Source organism: Sciurus vulgaris (genome assembly GCF_902686455.1).
Source record: "Sciurus vulgaris genome assembly, chromosome: 8".
NCBI lineage: Eukaryota > Metazoa > Chordata > Mammalia > Rodentia > Sciuridae > Sciurus > Sciurus vulgaris.
In genome coordinates, this window is record NC_136468.1 from 483,792 (window position 1) to 501,970 (window position 18,179).

The following is an 18,179-nucleotide window of genomic DNA, read 5'->3' on the forward strand; positions in this document are numbered from 1 at the left end:
GGTGCTGAGCAGGTGGGCTGAGACCCTGGTGGGTGCTGAGCAGGTGGGCTGAGACCCTGGTGGGTAATGAGCAGGTGGGCTGAGACCCTGGTTCGTGTGTCCTCGCTGGTGCACTTCATGCTGAGGTCAGCCGTGGCCTCCAGGTGCTTGGCTGGAGTGTAACTTGAATGGAATCAAGTCTGGCCCTTGGTTCAGCAGCTCTGGGCACAGAGTGTGCAGCCACATATATGAGCACCAGGTATATGGCCGGTCCTTATCGTGGTATGCCGAAAGTGCAAGGTACCCTCCATATTTCAAATAAGTGCCTCTAAATTCAATCCCTGGCATCAGAACAAAAACCAAATATTTCATTAGTCCTTTCCAAAAATATTGATTGCATGTTAAGATAGTAGTGGTTTGGATACAGAAAACATATTAAATATATTTTAATATGAAAATATTATGAAGCAAAATATAAAAATATATTAGCAAACTATATAATGAAAACATCTTTTTAAAATAATAATATAATATACTGTTACAATAATACTAACAAACAAAACCTGTTATTTACTTTTACTGTTTTTCTATTTTGCTGTTATTTTCTATTTTTAATGTGGTCTCTAGAAATCATAAAGCTGTGTTGTGGCCTGTGCCCTGTTTCTCTGCACAGCACTGTTCAGGACACTCGTGCCTCTTCCAGTTATGTTATTTTGAGAATTCAGAGACATTCCTTAGCAGCTGTAATGCTCAGGTTGCGAAGAGTCAGCTATGTAATTCAGAATCTCAATTAAACGATGCAGATGTTTGTTTTCCCTCACGCTGTCCTCAGGCTGGGCTCTGGGATAAGCACTCAGCATCCTGCTTCTCTGGCGAGCTGGCTGTGGGGTGGGTCGGTGTGCCGGCCGCCCTCCTAAGCATGTCTCTTTTGCGGGGTATTAACTGATGTTGCTTCTAGAGTAGGAGTTTCTATTAGAGTCCCCTGCAGACAACTTTTGAAAGTTTTAGAGTGTGTAACTTCAGGGACAGAACCAGGATTTTGATGCTTTTTTCCCTTTTCATTGTTTTACCACTGCACAGAACTTGTTCTTAAGGAAACAGTGTTTGTCCTTAGAGTGTTCTACCCCGTTTTATCCAGTAGTGCTTCAAAAACAGATTGACTACACTTGTACAAAATCAGCTCCAAAATGTGTATTTCTCAGCCCTGTTCTTTTCTCCCTCCCTTTGAGTTTTTAAAGAAAATTCCAGATGTGATATTTCATTTCTGTAAAATTCACTGTGCCTCTCTAAAAAGTGTGGTCATGCTGTGACATGGTAACACCTAAAAACTAACAACAAATACTTGGTATTTTTAAAAATAATCAGACAATGTTAAATTTTTCTTTTTGTTTCAAAGTATCTTAAAATTTTTTGAATTTGGATCCAGGAAGTCACTTACATGTTATTTCCTTCTGTTCACTTCTTGAAGACTGACCCTCCTTGACTCTTTCCCTTTTTTTTGGCACTGGATTGGAACCCAGGGCCTCAGGCATGTTGGGCAAGCACTCTGTCACTGAGCTGCATCCCAGCCCCACCTGGCTCTCTAGTCTACACTGGCCTGTTGGAGAGGCCAGGTCATTCATCTTGCAGTGTCGCATGTCTGTGCTCTGCGGCTCGTTTGGATTCAGACCTCACAGTGTCGATGGCTTCCCAGGCAGTATAGGGCAGCTCAGTTTTATCATAGGTCCCACAGGGTCCTGGTCCATGTCCAGTGGTTCTGAGACCTATTGGTGGCTTCAGGCGAAGGAGATCTTTTCAAAGATGACTGAGAAGAGGCCATCTGATAGCGCAGCCTCCTCTCGTCCTTCCTTCGAGCTCTGGAATGACGGTGGGGGCCCCCGAGGACGGGTAATGACCCAGACGTCCCTTGAGGTTTTGGGCTACTCTTGTAAGCCTTTCCTCTGTGGCTTCACCTGAGATCTGCTGCGGGACTTCCCATTCCCTCCCCTGCATAGCCCTTCCTAACCGTGAGTCCCGAGAGTTCTTATTTCAGTTTATTTGAAGTCCTGGCCTCCATTGTAGAGGTGGTTCCTTTTCAGTTCTGGGGAGGCTCTTGGAACAGGTCCAGGCTTGTGAAGGGCATTCAGGTCAGTACTGACAGAGGGGAGGGAATTCCAGGCCTGTGTGCTCTGGCCCCTCAGTCTCTGTCTGACGTGAAGGGCCTTGAGCAGTAGGTGGGAGCCCTCCCTGCCCCGTGGCACAGGCTTGATACTTTGTTAGGCAGGAGAGCAGCTGCGGCTTCTCCTTGGCTCATGGAAACTAAAGGCACTGTCAGTGTCATGGACTTAGAACGAAGATTTTCTCTGATGAGGACTGGAGGCATGCTGCATGTGCCAGTGCTGTGTTGATCGTTGCAGGCCATCGAGAGTGACTGCATCCAGGACTTCATGTTCCATGGCATCCACCTGCCCCGGAAGTCTCCAGTGCACTCCAGAGTGCGGGAGGTGAGTGGGGCCCTCCGTCACCTCTGCTGTGAACACAGGGTCGGGAGTCCCCTCCTTTTGTTCTCAGGTCATTGCTGGTTAAGCTTAAGGGTAGGGTACACTTCATACCTCACTCAGGGGTTCCTTGGGATGTGGGCATTTGGTACCTGGCAGTTTTATTCCTGTCACCAGGGTTGTACCAAGGAAAGCAAAGCTGTGCTATTACTAAGACAGAACCCTGTGCTGTGTTGGGTTTCATGGAGTGAATTATGTATGGATGCTGTTTAAAAAGTCTGTGAAGTGAGCACACTATTAGTACCAGAGTTGATAACACTGCACAGGAAGAAAGCAGTCTCGTGCCACTGAGCACCTTTCACACCTTGAAGGCAGCAGCAGTGCCTTTCCTTCCTTCCTTCCCCTGGTTCTTGCCTGCAGGTGCTGAGTTACTTCCACCATCAGAAGAAGGTACGGCAGGGGGTGGAGGAGATGCTGTACCGGCTGTACAAGCCCATCCTGTGGCGAGGGCTAAAGGTGCGCATGTGGAGTGGGCTCCCTGCTGAGGGCGTGCCAGGCGGGCTCTGAGTCCGCTTATCGTTCTTAGTGGGCTGGTGGTGAGAGGAAGGCTTCAGACCTGTGTTTGCTGGCATTTTGGAACAAAATTGCTTCCTTTCTTAAGATGGAGTCCCACTCTTGTTACCCTGGGCTCCAGTTGCCCTCCCTCCTCAGCCTCCCCAGTGGATGGGATCAGGCATGAACCACCATGCCTGACTCTCAAAATATTTTCTTCCTGCTTGTTTTTATAGCACTGGGGATTGAACCCAGGGGCACTTTCCCACTGAGCCCATCTTCAGCCTTTCTTACTGTTTATTTTGAGACAGGGTCTCACTAACTTGCCTACACTGGCCTCAAACTTGCCTTCTGCCTCAGTCTCCTGATCAAAACCTTTTCTTTAGTAAAAGCATATTTTGGGTTCACTTAATTGGAAAGGTATGTTAGTTCAGTGCTGAGTACATAGTTATTTTGAAGTAGCCAGTCAGGAATGAGTCTGGGTGGGCTGCCCATCCTCCCTGTGACTGGGGCAGGAGGCGGAGACTTCCTGAGCATCCTCACAGACACACAGGTCTCCATAGACTGCTGGTGTCACCTGACGTTGTGGTAGCTGTCTCTTCATGACATCAGGTGGGTTTTGATGTGAAGAGGCTGATCTTTTTGCCTGTCACTGAGTTTGGCTTAATTCCAGGATGTCCTAACCGCATTTGGTCTACTTAGGTGTCTGTTCATCTGCGCAGGCATGCCGGGAACCCAGGGCCTGGTGCGCCACTGAGCTACACCCTTAGGCTAGTTTGGTCAGTTTCGATGCTACAGTCGTCTTTAACTTGTAAATAGGTTTCTGTCAAGGTAGTAAAAGTATTCATTTGAGAACATCAGACTGAAGGCTTTGTGTGTTTTCTGGAACCCTAAACTACTCTCTTATTCTTATAGGCCAGAAACTCAGAAGTTCGATCAAATGCTGCATTGCTGTTTGTGGAAGCATTTCCTGTTAGAGATCCAAACTTCCATGCCATCGAAATGGATAGTGAAATTCAGAAACAATTTGAAGAACTGTACGTACGTATCTCCTGTGGTTAGGCTGCCTACGCACTCCACCTCTGCCTAGGTGGGGCGCTGCTGCATCTGGAGGAGCCTAAGGGGCCTGCCCCTGCGGAACTGAGGGCCCTGCTTCAGAGAAGTGCCTGTCCTCCCTGCTTCTGAAAACCAGGACCTGCCGTCCTGTCAGTCTGTTTGGGATTTTCAGTTTTCTGTCTCCTCCTGTAGTTTGACCATCATACATGGTGCCCCTCATCCCTCGGTGGAGACAGGCATCACAAAGACCCTTGACTTTGACTCCACCTCCCGCTTGCCAACTATGTCACTTCTGACAAGCTATTGGTCTCCTCTGTGTCTGTCTCTCAGGGTGGCTGTGGGCTGCCAGCCCTTAAGTCTAGGGAGCATGAATCAGCAGACACTGCTGTGCTTCAAGATGAGGGTCATTCCCGGGGGCTCCCCGTCTCCTGTGGTGGTGTACAAGCCCATCCTGTGGCGAGGGCTGAAGGTGCGCATGTGGAGTGGGCTCCCTGCTGAGGGCGTGCCAGGCGGGCTCTGAGTCCGCTTATTGTTCTTAGTGGGCTGGTGGTGAGAGGAAGGCTTCAGACCTGTGTGCTGAGCGTGCTGTCTCTGGCCCCTCACTGGCAGGGTTCCTGATGTGTTGTTTATTGTCCTGGTCAGTAGCAGAATGACAGGAAGAATCACTGTCCTGTTGTCACCCGTGGCACTCCTGAGTGCTCCTTCTGTTTGTTTCTGGTTCGTGAAAAACTTCAGCCTGTGGAAAGCTGAAACGTCGTACGGCGAGGACTTGGCACGAGCGTGCCTTGAATTTGATTTCTGTTCATGGTCCCCTTTTCCTTCCACCCCCCTCCTTTTGCTCATCTGTTTATTTATATTTGATTGGTGCTTCCTACCTATGCATAAAGGTGGGATTTCCTGTGGTATATTTATATATGCACATATCATGGTTTTTGAAGAATTCATTCTGCATTGCCTCCTTTACCCATTCCTCCACTCTGGTCTGAATTGCCACTGATCTTCCCTGTATCTTTCTGATATCCTATCCTTCCTTCCCCCTTTCCTTTATTTTACATGAGTTTCCATCCATTAGAGAAAATATTTGACCTTTGAGTTTCTGATTCTGGCTTATTTCACTTAGCATGATATTCTCCATTTCCATCCATTTACTGGCAAGTGCTAAAATTTCATTGGTTTTTATGATTGAGTAGCTAAAATTTCATTGGTTTTTATGATTGAGTAGAACTCAACTGTGTGTGTGTGTGTGTGTGTGTCATATTTTTTAAATCCATCCATCTATTGATAGGTGCGTGGGCTGATTCCATAATTTGGCTATTGTGAATTGTGCTGTTATAAACATTAAGGTGGCTGTATCGCTATAGCTTGCTGATTTTAGATCTTTAAGGAAAATACCCAGGAGTGGGATAGCTGGGTCCTGTGGTGGTTCCATCCCTAGTTTTTGATGTTACTGTTGGAGACTATGATTCTGTTTGCTAAGTCTGGATTTCATGGAACCCATTCCTGCTCTTTCATTTCCTGTGAGTTGATAGTTAAATGAAGCGAGTTGGTAAGGTTCATGCTGGTGTTCTTGGTTTGCTGTGTGAGGCTGTGCCCTGGTGATGTCCTGTACGTCCATGGGGCACATGACTGCGAGCAGCCACCGACCAACCTGGCCTGGATTGAGGCATTTACAGCAGCATTGCAGAGCTCTGAATGGTGCAGCTGGTGCTGGAGACCTACTGTGAACAAGGTCCCCTGGGCAGGTGGCACATGAGCTCCATGTGCTTCAGAGCTGTTCTTGAGTGCTCTGCACCAGAAGTGACGAAGACGATCTGAGACCCAGCAGCCTGTAGTCGCCGGCACCCTGTGAGGGGGCTCTGCATCACATCAGCCAAGTGTGGGTTGAAGATATTGGGAGAAAATGTGTTTTGTCTGTAAGGATTTGTAGTCACTGTGCCCTAAGCAATACATGCTGTTTTAGCATCACAAGTAATCCAGCGGTAAGGTGCGGGCAGGATGTGTGGGTTTGTGTTCTGCCACTTCATTTAGGGAACTTGAGCATCTGGACTTCAGCATCCGTTGGGTAGTCCTAGAACCAGTCCCCTTAGAGACTGCAACCAATAGTTCTGTAACTTTAAATGTCTGTAATTAAGTTGTATAATTCCCAAAATGCTAGTGTATAAAGCAAATATTAACACAAAGGGAACTGATTTAAGATTTTTAAGCCTTTTTCCCTTCCTACTTATAGAGCCTTTTAGAAGATCCTTATCCGATCGTCCGTTCCACAGGGATCCTTGGTGTTTGTAAAATAACTTCCCAGTACTGGGAAATGATGCCCCCAACCATCCTTATTGATCTCCTGAAGAAAGTAACTGGGGAACTGGCATTTGATACCAGCTCAGCTGATGTTCGTTGTTCTGTCTTTAAGGTAAGATTTTTAAAATCATATAGTGATACTTAGATATAGTAGAATAGTTACAAAATAGAAGGAAAAAGACAAAAAACCACAGAGAGTGCTGTTGATACTTTGTATGTGCAAGGTGTAATTATAAAGAAACTAAAGTGTTTTCTACAGAAAATGACTACCCAATAAGATCCTGGTGTTCAGTGTATGGGGTGGCATTCCCCAGTACTGCTGAATCCATTCTTTTTTGTCTTTGCGGAGTGTCTTGGGAAGCGCCTGTGTCGTGACTGAGAACAGGGTCTGCAGGTGCAAGGGAGGGTACAGCAGGACCTGGACTTAGAGCTCATGGCTTGTGCTTATGGCTGTGTGACCAGGCCATGCACCCTGCACCCTGCACCCTGGAGGCACCAAGAGCTTCCTGCCTGCTTCCCTGAGCCTGGCCTTGGTGTTTCCGTCCTCTGCTGATGTAGCCCCTGTGCCGTGTGACTCTTTGGGAGTCTGCCATCTTCACAGATGATAATTATTTAAAAGTCCTTATAGAGGGATTGCACAGAATCTGCGCAGGATATGTTGGGATTAATCTGAACAATGTTTTATATGCTCACCCATCACCAGCACCAGTACCATTGGCAAGCATAGCCATGTTTTCTTTCCTAATCAACCTGGACCAAGTCACCTGGGCATACAGAAACTGACACAAATTGGATCCTGGTGTGGGGGTTATTGATTTCTCTTCTTTGGTGACTTTGGTGACAACAGAAGGGCAGTGATGTGGCAGTGGGCCTTGGACGGGGGCCCAGCCGTGAAGACAGGTGTTCTCGGCAGCTGGTTTGTGCTGTGTAAAGCTCTCTGAGAAGTTCACTCAGGAACTGAGTGATCTCACTTTCCACCACTGCTGGGAACCGTCTCCTCTCCCTAGTGGTCTCAGACCACCATGCCCATGGCACTCCTCTATAACCTGCTTGCCCCCTTTCTTCTTGCTGTGGGTACCCATATTCCCTGGTGCGCTTGCTGAAACCCACCTGAAGGAAAGCAGACCTTCCCTGGGCTGTACCAGGTGCAGGACCACCTGCCTCTTCCCCTGCAAGCCATCTGCGGTGGGGCCAGTTGTTGGCACCAGCCTTTCACTGTCAGAGCATGCTCCTCACTCTGCCTTTCCTTACTGCTTCCAGATCACTCTGCAGTGTCCCTGGTCTGTGCCAGGGAAGTACCTCTGACCAAGCTCAGTTTCACAGGACCCTTTCACTGCTCTTTCCTGACCTCTGCCACTTCCACCCCAGAGCAGTTGTTCCTTCTGCCCGTTGTCACAAACCCTTGCCTCCTTTTCCTCCCCACTTCCTGTGCTGGGCTGTGTGGTTTCCACGTGGCTTGCCCTTCAGTCCAAGGGGCCTCACTCAGTGGACAGTGTGTGAGCTCTGCTGGTGGCCAGCATACAGCTCTTAGATGCCATGGTCTTGAAGAACATGACTCAGGAAGGAGCAGGTGAGCTGCAACAGCCACGCAGACTCGGACAAGCACAGGCCTACAGCTTTGGAAGGAAGTGTTTCCCAGGGCCAGCCATCCCTAGGTGTGCTACCCCTGGAAGCGGGGGCCCTTTGTTCCTATGGTCTTGGTGGCAGACGGCGCCCCACCCCTTGCCCCCTGCCCTGCACTGACTCTGACCTTCTCTGCTACCTGACAGGGTCATTTCTTTCTCCCTCTATCCCTTCCTTCCTTTGCAACAGCAGCACCATATGCTCATTTGCCTACCTGTCTGCTGTTCCTTCTTCCTCTTCCACCACACTCTGCACTTCTCCAAGATCGCTTCTTCCTGCTGCTGTGATTCAGTGTGGCCCAGTCACCTCAGTTCCATCCTCCTGACTGCAGTGAGGCAAATTCTCCTTTCTGACAAAACTCCCAGAAGGTTACAGCACACTGCCTTGGCCAGATGGGTCTCCTGCATGGGGACAGTGTGGGCTCTTGGGTGGAAGCAGACACAGAGCACAGGGCACCCCAAGGACAGGTGGGAGGCTGGGGGGCGCAACTGCAGAGCTGCCCAGAAAACCCAGAGGTGCTTGGAGGCGCCATGTAGCCCGGTGAGTCAGGTGCTTGGACATGATGCTTTAGAAATTGTATGCGCTTGAAATTTAAGACAGTATGGCTCATTAAAATAGACTTTCTGGGTGTACCGTGTATACTTTAAACAACTTGCAGAAGGGGCCCTTTTCCTGGTAACCAGAGCAGGTACAGGGAGATGAGTTGGAGATGAGGGACCTCGGCTGCAAGCTGGCACCTCCTCTGACCTGTGCCCGGGGCTCACCTCTTCTCCCGGGATCTGAATGTGTCCAGGTTAGCCACATGGGCGTACTTGTCACACAGGTGGGCATTGAGTCAGGACAGAGTCTATTGACCGTTGAGACCTGACTTTAGATGCAGCCATGTTTGCCATCATGCTCTGAGTCGACCGACTAAGACCCTGCGAGATTGGGCAGAGGGCCCTCGTATCACCAGGTCCGTCCTGTTGAACGCAGCAGTGGTGGCTGGCTGCCAGTTGTCAAAGTGATGCTAGTTCATTGAGTATGTTAGTGGGATGGGACTTCCAGGAAAATGTTCTTTTCTGTAGCGATTTATTTTCCTGGTGCATCTGGTAAGGGTGGAACTGAACGTCCTCCTCAGTGAGCTCTTATGTTTCTTGGCATGTTCTGATTTTGAGATCTGTGTTTCTTCTTTGTTGTAGTGTCTGCCGATAATTCTGGATAACAAACTGAGCCACCCGTTATTAGAACAGCTTTTGCCAGCACTCAGATACAGTCTCCATGACAATTCCGAGAAAGTGAGAGTGGCGTTTGTGGAGATGCTGCTGAAGATCAAAGCTGTGCGAGCGGCAAAGGTGGGCAGCTGGGGGGTTTTTTACCACAGGAGGAAGTGTGTGTTTCCACCCAAAACAAATACAGAGCTTTTTTTTTTTTTTTTCTTTTTTCCCCACTGAGTATATCCCCAGCCCTTTTTATAAATATTTTTAGTTTGAAATAGGGTCTTGCTAAGTTGCTTATGGCTTCACTAAGTTTGCTGAACCTGACTTTGAACTTGTGATCCCCCCACCTCAGCCTCCCGAGCCACTGGGAATAGAGGTGTGCGCCACTGCACCTGGCAAAAGACAAAGCAGTTTTAGTTCCAAGCGCCTTGGTATTGACACAGTTGGTAATTGCTGCATTTGACCAGTAGCTGTGTGCAAGATTTTTTGTGTTTTTCATTGAAGATTCTGGAAATGCCAGTGTTTCTTCTTTGAAAACATTGATATGAACACCCTTCATGTGACTGTCATGTGTGGGCATGTTTATTGACGTGTCCAGTTGGATATTTAGATACTTGGCACCTTGTAAGCACTTAGACATTCCTTCCTTCGGGAGGTTGACTGTGAGCGCTCGCCGCCATGGGAAGCAAGGGCATGCGTGCTTGTAACAAGTGTGTACTGGGCACTGCACAAGCTGTTGGCACCATTGCCTTCTGCCACCTCTGGACCCTTCAGTTTCTTGCTGAAAACGTTGGGTGCTCTGGACTCGGCTGTTACTTGGTAACACCATGAACTCTGTCCCTCCATGTAGCAGGTCACAGACACTTAAACGCTTCAGTTGTGCCACAGTATTTGGAAACACCTGACAGGTCTGTTGATGTTGGCTCAGAGATTTAGACTCATGTGTTCATGTGGGAGTGATGCTGTGTGGCGTAAAAGGACAAGGGGGGACATTTTGTGGGACTTATATGGAAACACAATATATGAGTAAAAAGGAAGAGCATTGGAGTATCTGTGGCCACTGTATAACATGGGACTCGTGCACACAGCTGCTATGAAATGCCCCTAGGAGGCGAGGGACACGGGGCTTGTGCACACATATGTCTGGAAGGAGCCAGGGCCGGGGAGGGAGCCTTTGTGTGTCATAAAACAGGAACACGTTGACTGATCTGCATGCTGTGGACCTGATGTCTCATCCAGTTAAGTTAACTTGGGAGCTTTTATTGAAAACCAGTGACTGTGCAGGTCCCTTTCTGGACTGAACTGTTATACTGTGCCATGCTCTCTGAGTTGTTTCAGGCTTACAGGAAGTCTGTGGGGCGAGTGCTTCAGCTTTGTTCTTTCTTTCTTTCTTTAGTATTTTTAAGATGTCAATAGACCTTTATTTTATTCATTTATTTTTATGTGGTGCTAGGAATCGAACCCAGTGCCTCACACATGCGAGGCCAGTGCTCTACCACTGAGCCACAACCCCAATTCCTATATTTCTTTTTTCAAAATTTGTGGGCTGTTTTAGGTTCTTTGCATTTCAATATATATTTTAGAGTCAGCAAATGAGCGTCAGTAGAAAAGCTGGCTTCAGTTTTGATTGTCTTTGTTTTATTTTTTATTTTGAGACAAGGCTGGCTGAGGCTTGCTTTGAACTTGTGATCCTCGTGCCTTAGCCCCTGCATGAGCCACCACACCTGGCCATTCTTAGTTCATTAGTGGGATCTGTCCAGGAGAACTGGCAGGTACTGGATGAGACAGGGACAGATGGCCTATGCCTAGCAGGTCTGTGTGTCCAAGCAGAGGAAGGAAGCGTTGTGTGGGCTTCGGTGCTGAGCTCTGTGAGGCTGTGCTCTGGCACACATGCCAGGACTGCTGGCAGGGTGGGCAGGCGGAGGGGCGCATGCTGCTCCAACTCACCTATGTCCCTGCTGTGGAGAAAGGTTGTGCGACCTCAGTAACGGGCAGGCTGACCTCTGGGCGTATTCTGCATCGCTCTCCATCCTGCGTCAGACATGGTGGGCTGCCTCCAGGCCGAACTGGTTGTCAGGAGAGGCCCCTGTGCTTGCGCGTGCTGGGCGGAGCCCATTGCGAGCCTCTGGTCTTCATGTGGTAGTGATGACGGGCAGTGTGACAGAACAGCCCTTGGAGCTTATGCTCGACCACTTGAGCCTCGGTTTCCTATTGGTAGGGTGGTCCTGTGAAATGACAGCAGGGGCAATCCTGAGGTCAGTGTCTTGCTGGGGCTCATGTCTTCTGGTGCTGCCCAGTTACCCATATGTACAGCGCACGTCGCCCAGGCAGAAGGGGGCCCATGTGCAAAGCAGATTTCAGAGATGTTGCCCAGGTGGTCAGAAATGAGTCCTGGCACTTGTCCCTTATTCTTCTGCACCCTGAGAGCACCGGCCTGACTCTCCTGCGAGACTCCAAGTCCTTTAGACAGGCTTGTCTCCTCAGTTAGCTGAAGGTTCCGGTCCACAGGGGGCTGAGTGCCCCTCCTTGTGGTGCCTGAAGCACAGGGTCAGGCTCTGTCTCCCCAGAACCAGCTGGGTGTCCAGTGGACATGGAGTTAGTAGTGGCAGTGATGACAGTTCTGGTGTGGGTGATGCACGGTGGCTGGAGGGGACTGGAGTTGGAGCACTTGTCACGTTCCCAGGCAGTCGGCCCCCAGGAGACAGAACTCAGGCAGAGCTTGTGTGCATTTGTTAGGTCAGAATGATGTGAAAATACTTAAATGCTGATGAGAAGGATCTGTTGAAACACCATGGAGATTGGTCCTGAGACGGAGGCCCTAAGGAAACCCCAGGTCCAGGTCCCTGTTTGCAGGTGAGGAGGCTCATGGAGCCAGCCTGGGACAGGTCTGAACATTCTGCCTTAAAGTCTATTTTCCTATAGTATTTTTGTCTTGTCTTGAATGTCTTGCTCAGAAGTTTGGTGTTTCTGGAGGTGACTTGAGTGCTTTTCAGTATGAGGACAATGTGGTCAGTTCTTAGTTTTGCACTTGCCTGGTGTTCGAGGTGACAAGGAGGGTGTGGTGGGCAGAGACCAGGCTGTGGAGGGTGAGAATGGGGACCCTGGTATTGCAGGAGGCTGACTGAAGGGCCACCCAGGGAGTGATGCCCATGCTGCTAAGTCCCAAGTACTGTGTCTATCTCAAAACCGTTAAGTGTGTCTTAAAATCCACCTCTCACACTTAACGGGCCAAAGGCATGGGTCTTGAGAAATTTAAAAATGGCTGGGTTTGAAATCATGGCTGTAATTCGAGAGTTTACTGTAGAAGAATCATGGTGGTAAGTAATGGTGACTAACCTTCCCAAGAGCCTTGGACTTGGGCATCTTATACATTGGTTTTCTTAAGATGTAGATGATCTGTTCTGTTCTTCACACGAGCATCACAGGTCTAGTACAGCCATTTGAAATGAGTGTTCTTGAAATCAGAAACTAGTCCCTTTGGTTTTGTTCTGGGAATCTCCCTGAAGCAGTTTCTAAGGTTTCTGGAATGATTGATGGTTTCCTTCTGTACCTGTGCTGTTCATAGTTCTGGAAAATATGCCCCATGGAGCACATACTGGTTCGTCTGCAAATGGACTCACGGCCTGTGTCCCGGCGCCTGGTGAGCCTCGTCTTCAACTCCTTCCTGCCCGTGAACCAGCCAGAGGAGGTCTGGTGTGAGCGCTGCGTCACGCTGGTGCAGATGAACCACGCGGCTGCCAGGAGGTTCTACCAGCACGCCCATGAGCACACCGCCTGTACCAACATAGGTGGGAGCCCCGCCTCCCCACGCTTCTGCCTGCTGCGTAGGGCTGACCTCTCCAGCAGGCTTACGCTGGAGTGTTTCTGAATGATTTCTTTCAGTGTTCAACTGTTGGGGATTATAATTCCTATTAGAAGGTTAATTTTGTAGGAGAAACATGTTAATTGTTGATTATCATAAACATTTTAGCCAAACTGATCCATGTTATTCGCCACTGCTTGAACGCCTGCATCCAGAGGGCACTTCAGGAACACCAGGAGGACCCTGAGGAGCGGGAGAAGGAAAACGTGAGCGTGAGTGGCACCCCAGCCTCCTGCCTAGAGAAAGGCGGGATGTTAACTGGGTGTCTTCTCCCTGGGCTGTTAGGCTGGGATATTTTTATTTTCTATTTATTTCTTTAGCAGATTACTTTGGAAGATCATGAGTGCTATTTTTGAGAGACTTGCTGTGTATCCTTTGCATTTGGTTCTGGAGTCAGGGTGGATGTGAAGCAGAAGAAACCTTCCTATCGCACCACCTTGTCCCAGTGTCCTGTGCCCCAAGCCACACTGTGTGTTTTGATCCCACCGGGATATAGCAGCGCTGGGTTGGATTCTGGTGTCTCCCCAATTCACATTGGGTGGCCGGTAGTGTCAGACACATCATTCACATAAGATTCTGCCAGAAATGTCCTAGGGCCCAATTTCTGAGTATGAGCTTTATGTAGGAAATGTAATTTGTCAAAGGGAATCTTTAGCTGCTGTTTCTTAAGAATCCAGAGTGCCCAGTTTTAGCAGAAGGAAACAGCGGTCAGACATGGACACACTTTCACTTATAGGCAGCTCACGCGCAAGCTCTTGAGCTACGGACATCTGAAGTAAAATTCAGGATAATTCTGCAGTGCCCAGCTGGATCAGGAAGCTGACCGTAAAGGGAAATCACAGGGTGCCTGTGCTAAGGCACTGTGCCTGTGTGTCCCTATATGGCCAGGTGCTGGGCTGAGGGCCTCTCCGGGGAGGCTTTCCACCAGCCTCCCAGCTGTCCCATCAGCCTCCCATTGCACCCTGACAGCCCACCAGCCCTACACCTGCGTAGACACTTCTTTTTCTCTTTGCTGAAAAAGCCTAGGAGAATAGAAGTGCGGTGGAGGGAGAAGACAGCAGATCAGGGCCGATCTCATTCTCACATGGCCACTGATTGGGGAGTGGTGGGCTGCCCTCAGGCCTCAGGGTGGAGTTTAAGTCCCCGGTTCCTCATTATGTGGATAGGTCTCAGGGCTTTGTAGGGAGGTGGCACAGGGGAGCTCAGCTGGAGGTGCCAGCTCAGGGGTTTCGAGCTGCTCGGTCTGCAGAACCCAGCATGTGTGCAGAGGGGCAAGAGCAGCCAGGGTGGAGGAATGGCCTCTTGTGGGCCGCCTGTTTGCTTGAGCTGGGAACGGAGTTGCTTCAGCAGAAGAGAATGCACGTCTCTCTGTGGTAGTCCACAGGCTTTCACTCTGTACGTGCTGAAGGGGTCCTTTGCCCCAGTAGGAGCTAGACGTCATCAAGGATGCTATGTCACGTCCTCAGGGCAGGTCCACATCACCAGAAGAGACGAGGTTTAGAAACGGCTCCATTGTTCCTGTGGGAAAAACACACATAGTTTGTCAGATAGGCTTTCTCATTCCAAGAACCCATGTGGCTAAGAGCAGGCATTTTTGAAGTGAACTTTTAAAACTTTTTAATTGCTGTCTTCTAAAAACCAAAGATGTCCTCTGCTAAATGTTTTTGGCTTAGGAGTTGAGCATGTTTCTCACGTGATGTTCTCATAGGGGAGGTGGCGTCTCTAGCAGGAAATTTAAACAACGAGGCTGCTGTGCTAGGCCGTGGGCTGCGTTGGTTTGTTTAAAAATAAATACTCCTGTTTATATTTTTGAACTTAAGCTGGTAGTATCTAACTGTCATGAGCCTGAATGCTCCGTGTAATAAATTCTCCTCTTTCCACAGAGCTAGAACAGGAAAAAGGAGAATTAAGTGCAGAATGAAAATTTTGTCAATCTTTTTTTTTTTTTTTTTTTTGTGGTGCTGGGAATTGAACCCATAGCCTTGTGCTTGCAAGGCAAGCACTTTACTGACTGAGCTATCTCCCCAGCCCTGCCAATCTTATTTATGTCATTCTTTTGATAGGTTTTAAGCCATTAGTGGTTTCTTTATAAGTTTGATTGGCTTGACTACATTTCAAAGCATTAGGTGCATGTTGAGATATCTAACTTTATGTAGACACCACATTTGCTTTTTCTGTGTACTGTCGTTAATCAAATTTAATCTTTCCCCTGGTCCCACCCTTGTACACGTTAGCACAAAAATACCAAACTTCATTGGGCATGGTGGTACACGCCTGTAATCCTAGGACTAGGGAGACCGAGTGAGGGGAGGATTGCAAGTTCTAGACCAGTCTCAGCAATTTAGCAAGACCCTGTCTCAAAATGAAAAATTCAGAGGATTGGTGATGTGGCTTAGTGATAAAGCATCCCCTGAGTTGAGTCCCCAGCACAAAACAAAAACCAACCAAACCAACCCAAACCTGATCTGACTTACCCTTGTCATCTCAAGGCAGTTTCCTTTAAGGAAATTGCTGCATTGGTCACTCAGCAGATTGGCAGACTATCTTGCTGTAGTCATGCACAGGCCTTCTGCAGGGATCACTGGACTTCACCAGTGTGTGTCTGCTGATGGCCATGCACAGTGTGGTCCCTGGTGAACAGCCACAAGGCCTGGCAGGTGGGGCGCCTACACCATGGCCAGAGGGGATTCATCAGAGTCGCATGTGGATTACACTGAGTGTGCAAGGGTGTGGTCCCACACTTACCAGCTTGAGTTAAGGAAGCTTCATTTAAGAACAGACCAGGGAGCCCCTGACTTAGTGGTTATAGGTGGCGAGCACATCGCTCCAGTCTAGGGCTGTGGGCTGCTGGCTGCAGAGGGAGGTGACTGGCGCTGCATCCTGCAGGGGCCAGGCAGGGCCAGCGACCCATTCACTGCCATGTCATCCCTCCATTTGTGTCAGGTTTTGTGGTGGCAAGTGGCATCTTTTGGTTTTAGAAGAGCTTTAACTCATATAAACTGTTTCTTTAAAGGAAGTTAAATCGAGCTAATTGAGAGTTTGTTTTTTGAGTGGCATTTGAAAGATATTGACCTCCCTAGTAGAGATTCTAAAGTGGACAGTCCAGTCCTATCGAGACATGAAAGTAGCTGGCCTGCACATCTCAGGCGTGCTTTTGAGGACAGTGCTCTTGGCTTGTAGCTGTCAGACGCTGTCATGGTAATGGCATTTGTGTCTTAGGTTCTGGACAAAATGCTGTCGGTGAACGATGTTGCGTCCATGGCAGGTTTGCTAGAAATCATCGTGATTCTCTGGAAGAGCATCCATAGAAGTCTGGAAAACAATAAAGAGGCCAAGTCCTACACCGTCAGCAAGTTCGCCTCTGTGCTTCCCGAGTACCTGAAGGTATTTAAGGTGAGTACTGGCCGTGCTCGTACGCAGGACATTCGTGGTGTTGCATGTGAAGTTTGGAAATGCATGCCTTGTGCAGTGTGTGAGTTGAGCACCTTAGCATGTGCATTGCCCACGTACCAGCAGTTTTTTGTGGCAAAAACATGTAAAAATCTGTTACTTGGGCTTTTGAGACACCTATACAGTACATTGTATGAGCTGTGGTCCTGTGTGGTGCTGCAGACCTGTTAAGTTGACGCCTCTTGTCTAACTGGAACTCCTGTCCTTTGACCAGGCCCCAGCCCCTGGGAGCACTGAGTTCTCCATCTGTGTGGTTTCTGTTTGGGTGAAGGAACCTTTTTGTTTCTTGGTATCTGAAGAAAGTTCATATTTTTCTTTTTTTTAAAGAGAAGTTTGTTTAGGAAAGCAGGTATGCATTCAAAGGAGATTGTAGGCCAACTCCAGAGGAAGAAATAGCCTCTTTCTTTCTTGCAGTGTTGGGGATCGAACCTAAAGCCTCATGCATGCTAGGCAAGTGCTCTACCACAGAGTTACATCCCCAACCCAGCACAAAGTTCATATTTCAAAACCAAGTTTTAAAATGCCTAATAGGTGAAAACATGTATTTATTCTCCACTGTATGGAAACCATAGTTTAAATATAGAAAGGTCCCAGGTCTTATGGACCATCCTTTTCTGCTTAAACGTCACTTGTTTCTGCTGACTGTGTGTGAGACTGGACCGGGTAGTTTTTCTGAGCCTTTTCTGTGACTGTCAAGTCTCTAAGCTTCATTCTACTTCCTGAACGAAGAGGGCCTATCACAAAGGCAAGCCATCTTAGTTGCCAAATTCATCAGTAAATTGAAAAACTCAATTAAGTTGCCTTAAGTGTCACATGTGTGAGGCCCTTGGATTGATCCCCATACTACCAAAAAGAAAGGGAAGAAAAGGCCTCTTCACTGGGAGTCAGGAGGAGGTGGGCCACTCTGACTGAACAGCAGGAGACAACATGTCAGCTTCTGATTTTGCTCGTGTTTCTGTTTCATATATATTTTCAGGAAAACGACTTCCTTCCTTTAGGATCCACCATCCCCTTGTTCTCCCAGCCAGGAACTTTTCTCGTAGGTGCTCTCGACAGCGTCTGAGCAGTTGAGCTCTGCCTCACGCACCTTGCAGTGATGCTGACCTGGTGGAGCTGCCCTTCGCAGGCACAGCACAGGTGCTGGTGCCGCTGTCCCTGGAGGCCTGGCCCGGTGTCTGCTGCCATTTGGTGGTGCCCCAAGTAGGCTCTGGTGGGCTTCGGAGCGCTGAAGCCTGTGGCTGCCTGGCAGACTTTACTGTCCTCTAAGGATATTCTGGTTCATTTTGTAGACTTTCCCGATGGTTTTTCTCTCCTGAGAGTTCAGGATTCCAAGTGTATAGTTAAATTTTTTCCCCTTTTATCAGTATTGCTTTGATTGACTGGGATTGAACCGAGGGGTACTCTACTACTGACCTATATCACCTGTCCTTTTTATTTTACTTTAAATATTTTTTAGTTGTAGGTGGACACAAACCTTTATTTATTTGTGTTTCTGTAGTGCTGAGGATCAAACCCAGTGCCTTATACGTGCTCGGCAAGCGCTCCACCACTGAACCACAACCCCCGCCCCCTTTTTATTTTTGATTTGGAGACAGTTTAGCTGAGTTTGGCCTGAACTTGAACTCCTCCTGCCTTGGTGTCCCCAGTTGCTGGAACCACAGGTGTACCTCTGCACTGAGCTCCTCT

General features: G+C 48.5%; 1 protein-coding gene across 2 annotated transcripts in view; it reads left to right on the top strand.

Moving 5' to 3' along the window:
* The window catches only part of NCAPG2 (non-SMC condensin II complex subunit G2), a 60,800-nt gene that overhangs the window by 17,959 nt on the left and 24,662 nt on the right, over window positions 1-18,179 (top strand). The window contains exons 9-16 of one of the 2 annotated variants that reach the window (XM_079150645.1): window positions 2,376-2,462; window positions 2,877-2,972; window positions 3,924-4,049; window positions 6,292-6,471; window positions 9,164-9,316; window positions 12,747-12,969; window positions 13,152-13,249; window positions 16,263-16,436. In XM_079150645.1, coding sequence (XP_079006771.1) covers window positions 2,376-2,462; window positions 2,877-2,972; window positions 3,924-4,049; window positions 6,292-6,471; window positions 9,164-9,316; window positions 12,747-12,969; window positions 13,152-13,249; window positions 16,263-16,436 — 1,137 coding nt within the window. Of the gene's footprint in view, window positions 1-2,375; window positions 2,463-2,876; window positions 2,973-3,923; window positions 4,050-6,291; window positions 6,472-9,163; window positions 9,317-12,746; window positions 12,970-13,151; window positions 13,256-16,262; window positions 16,437-18,179 lie in introns of both variants that reach the window. The other variant, XM_079150644.1, reaches the window with a different exon arrangement.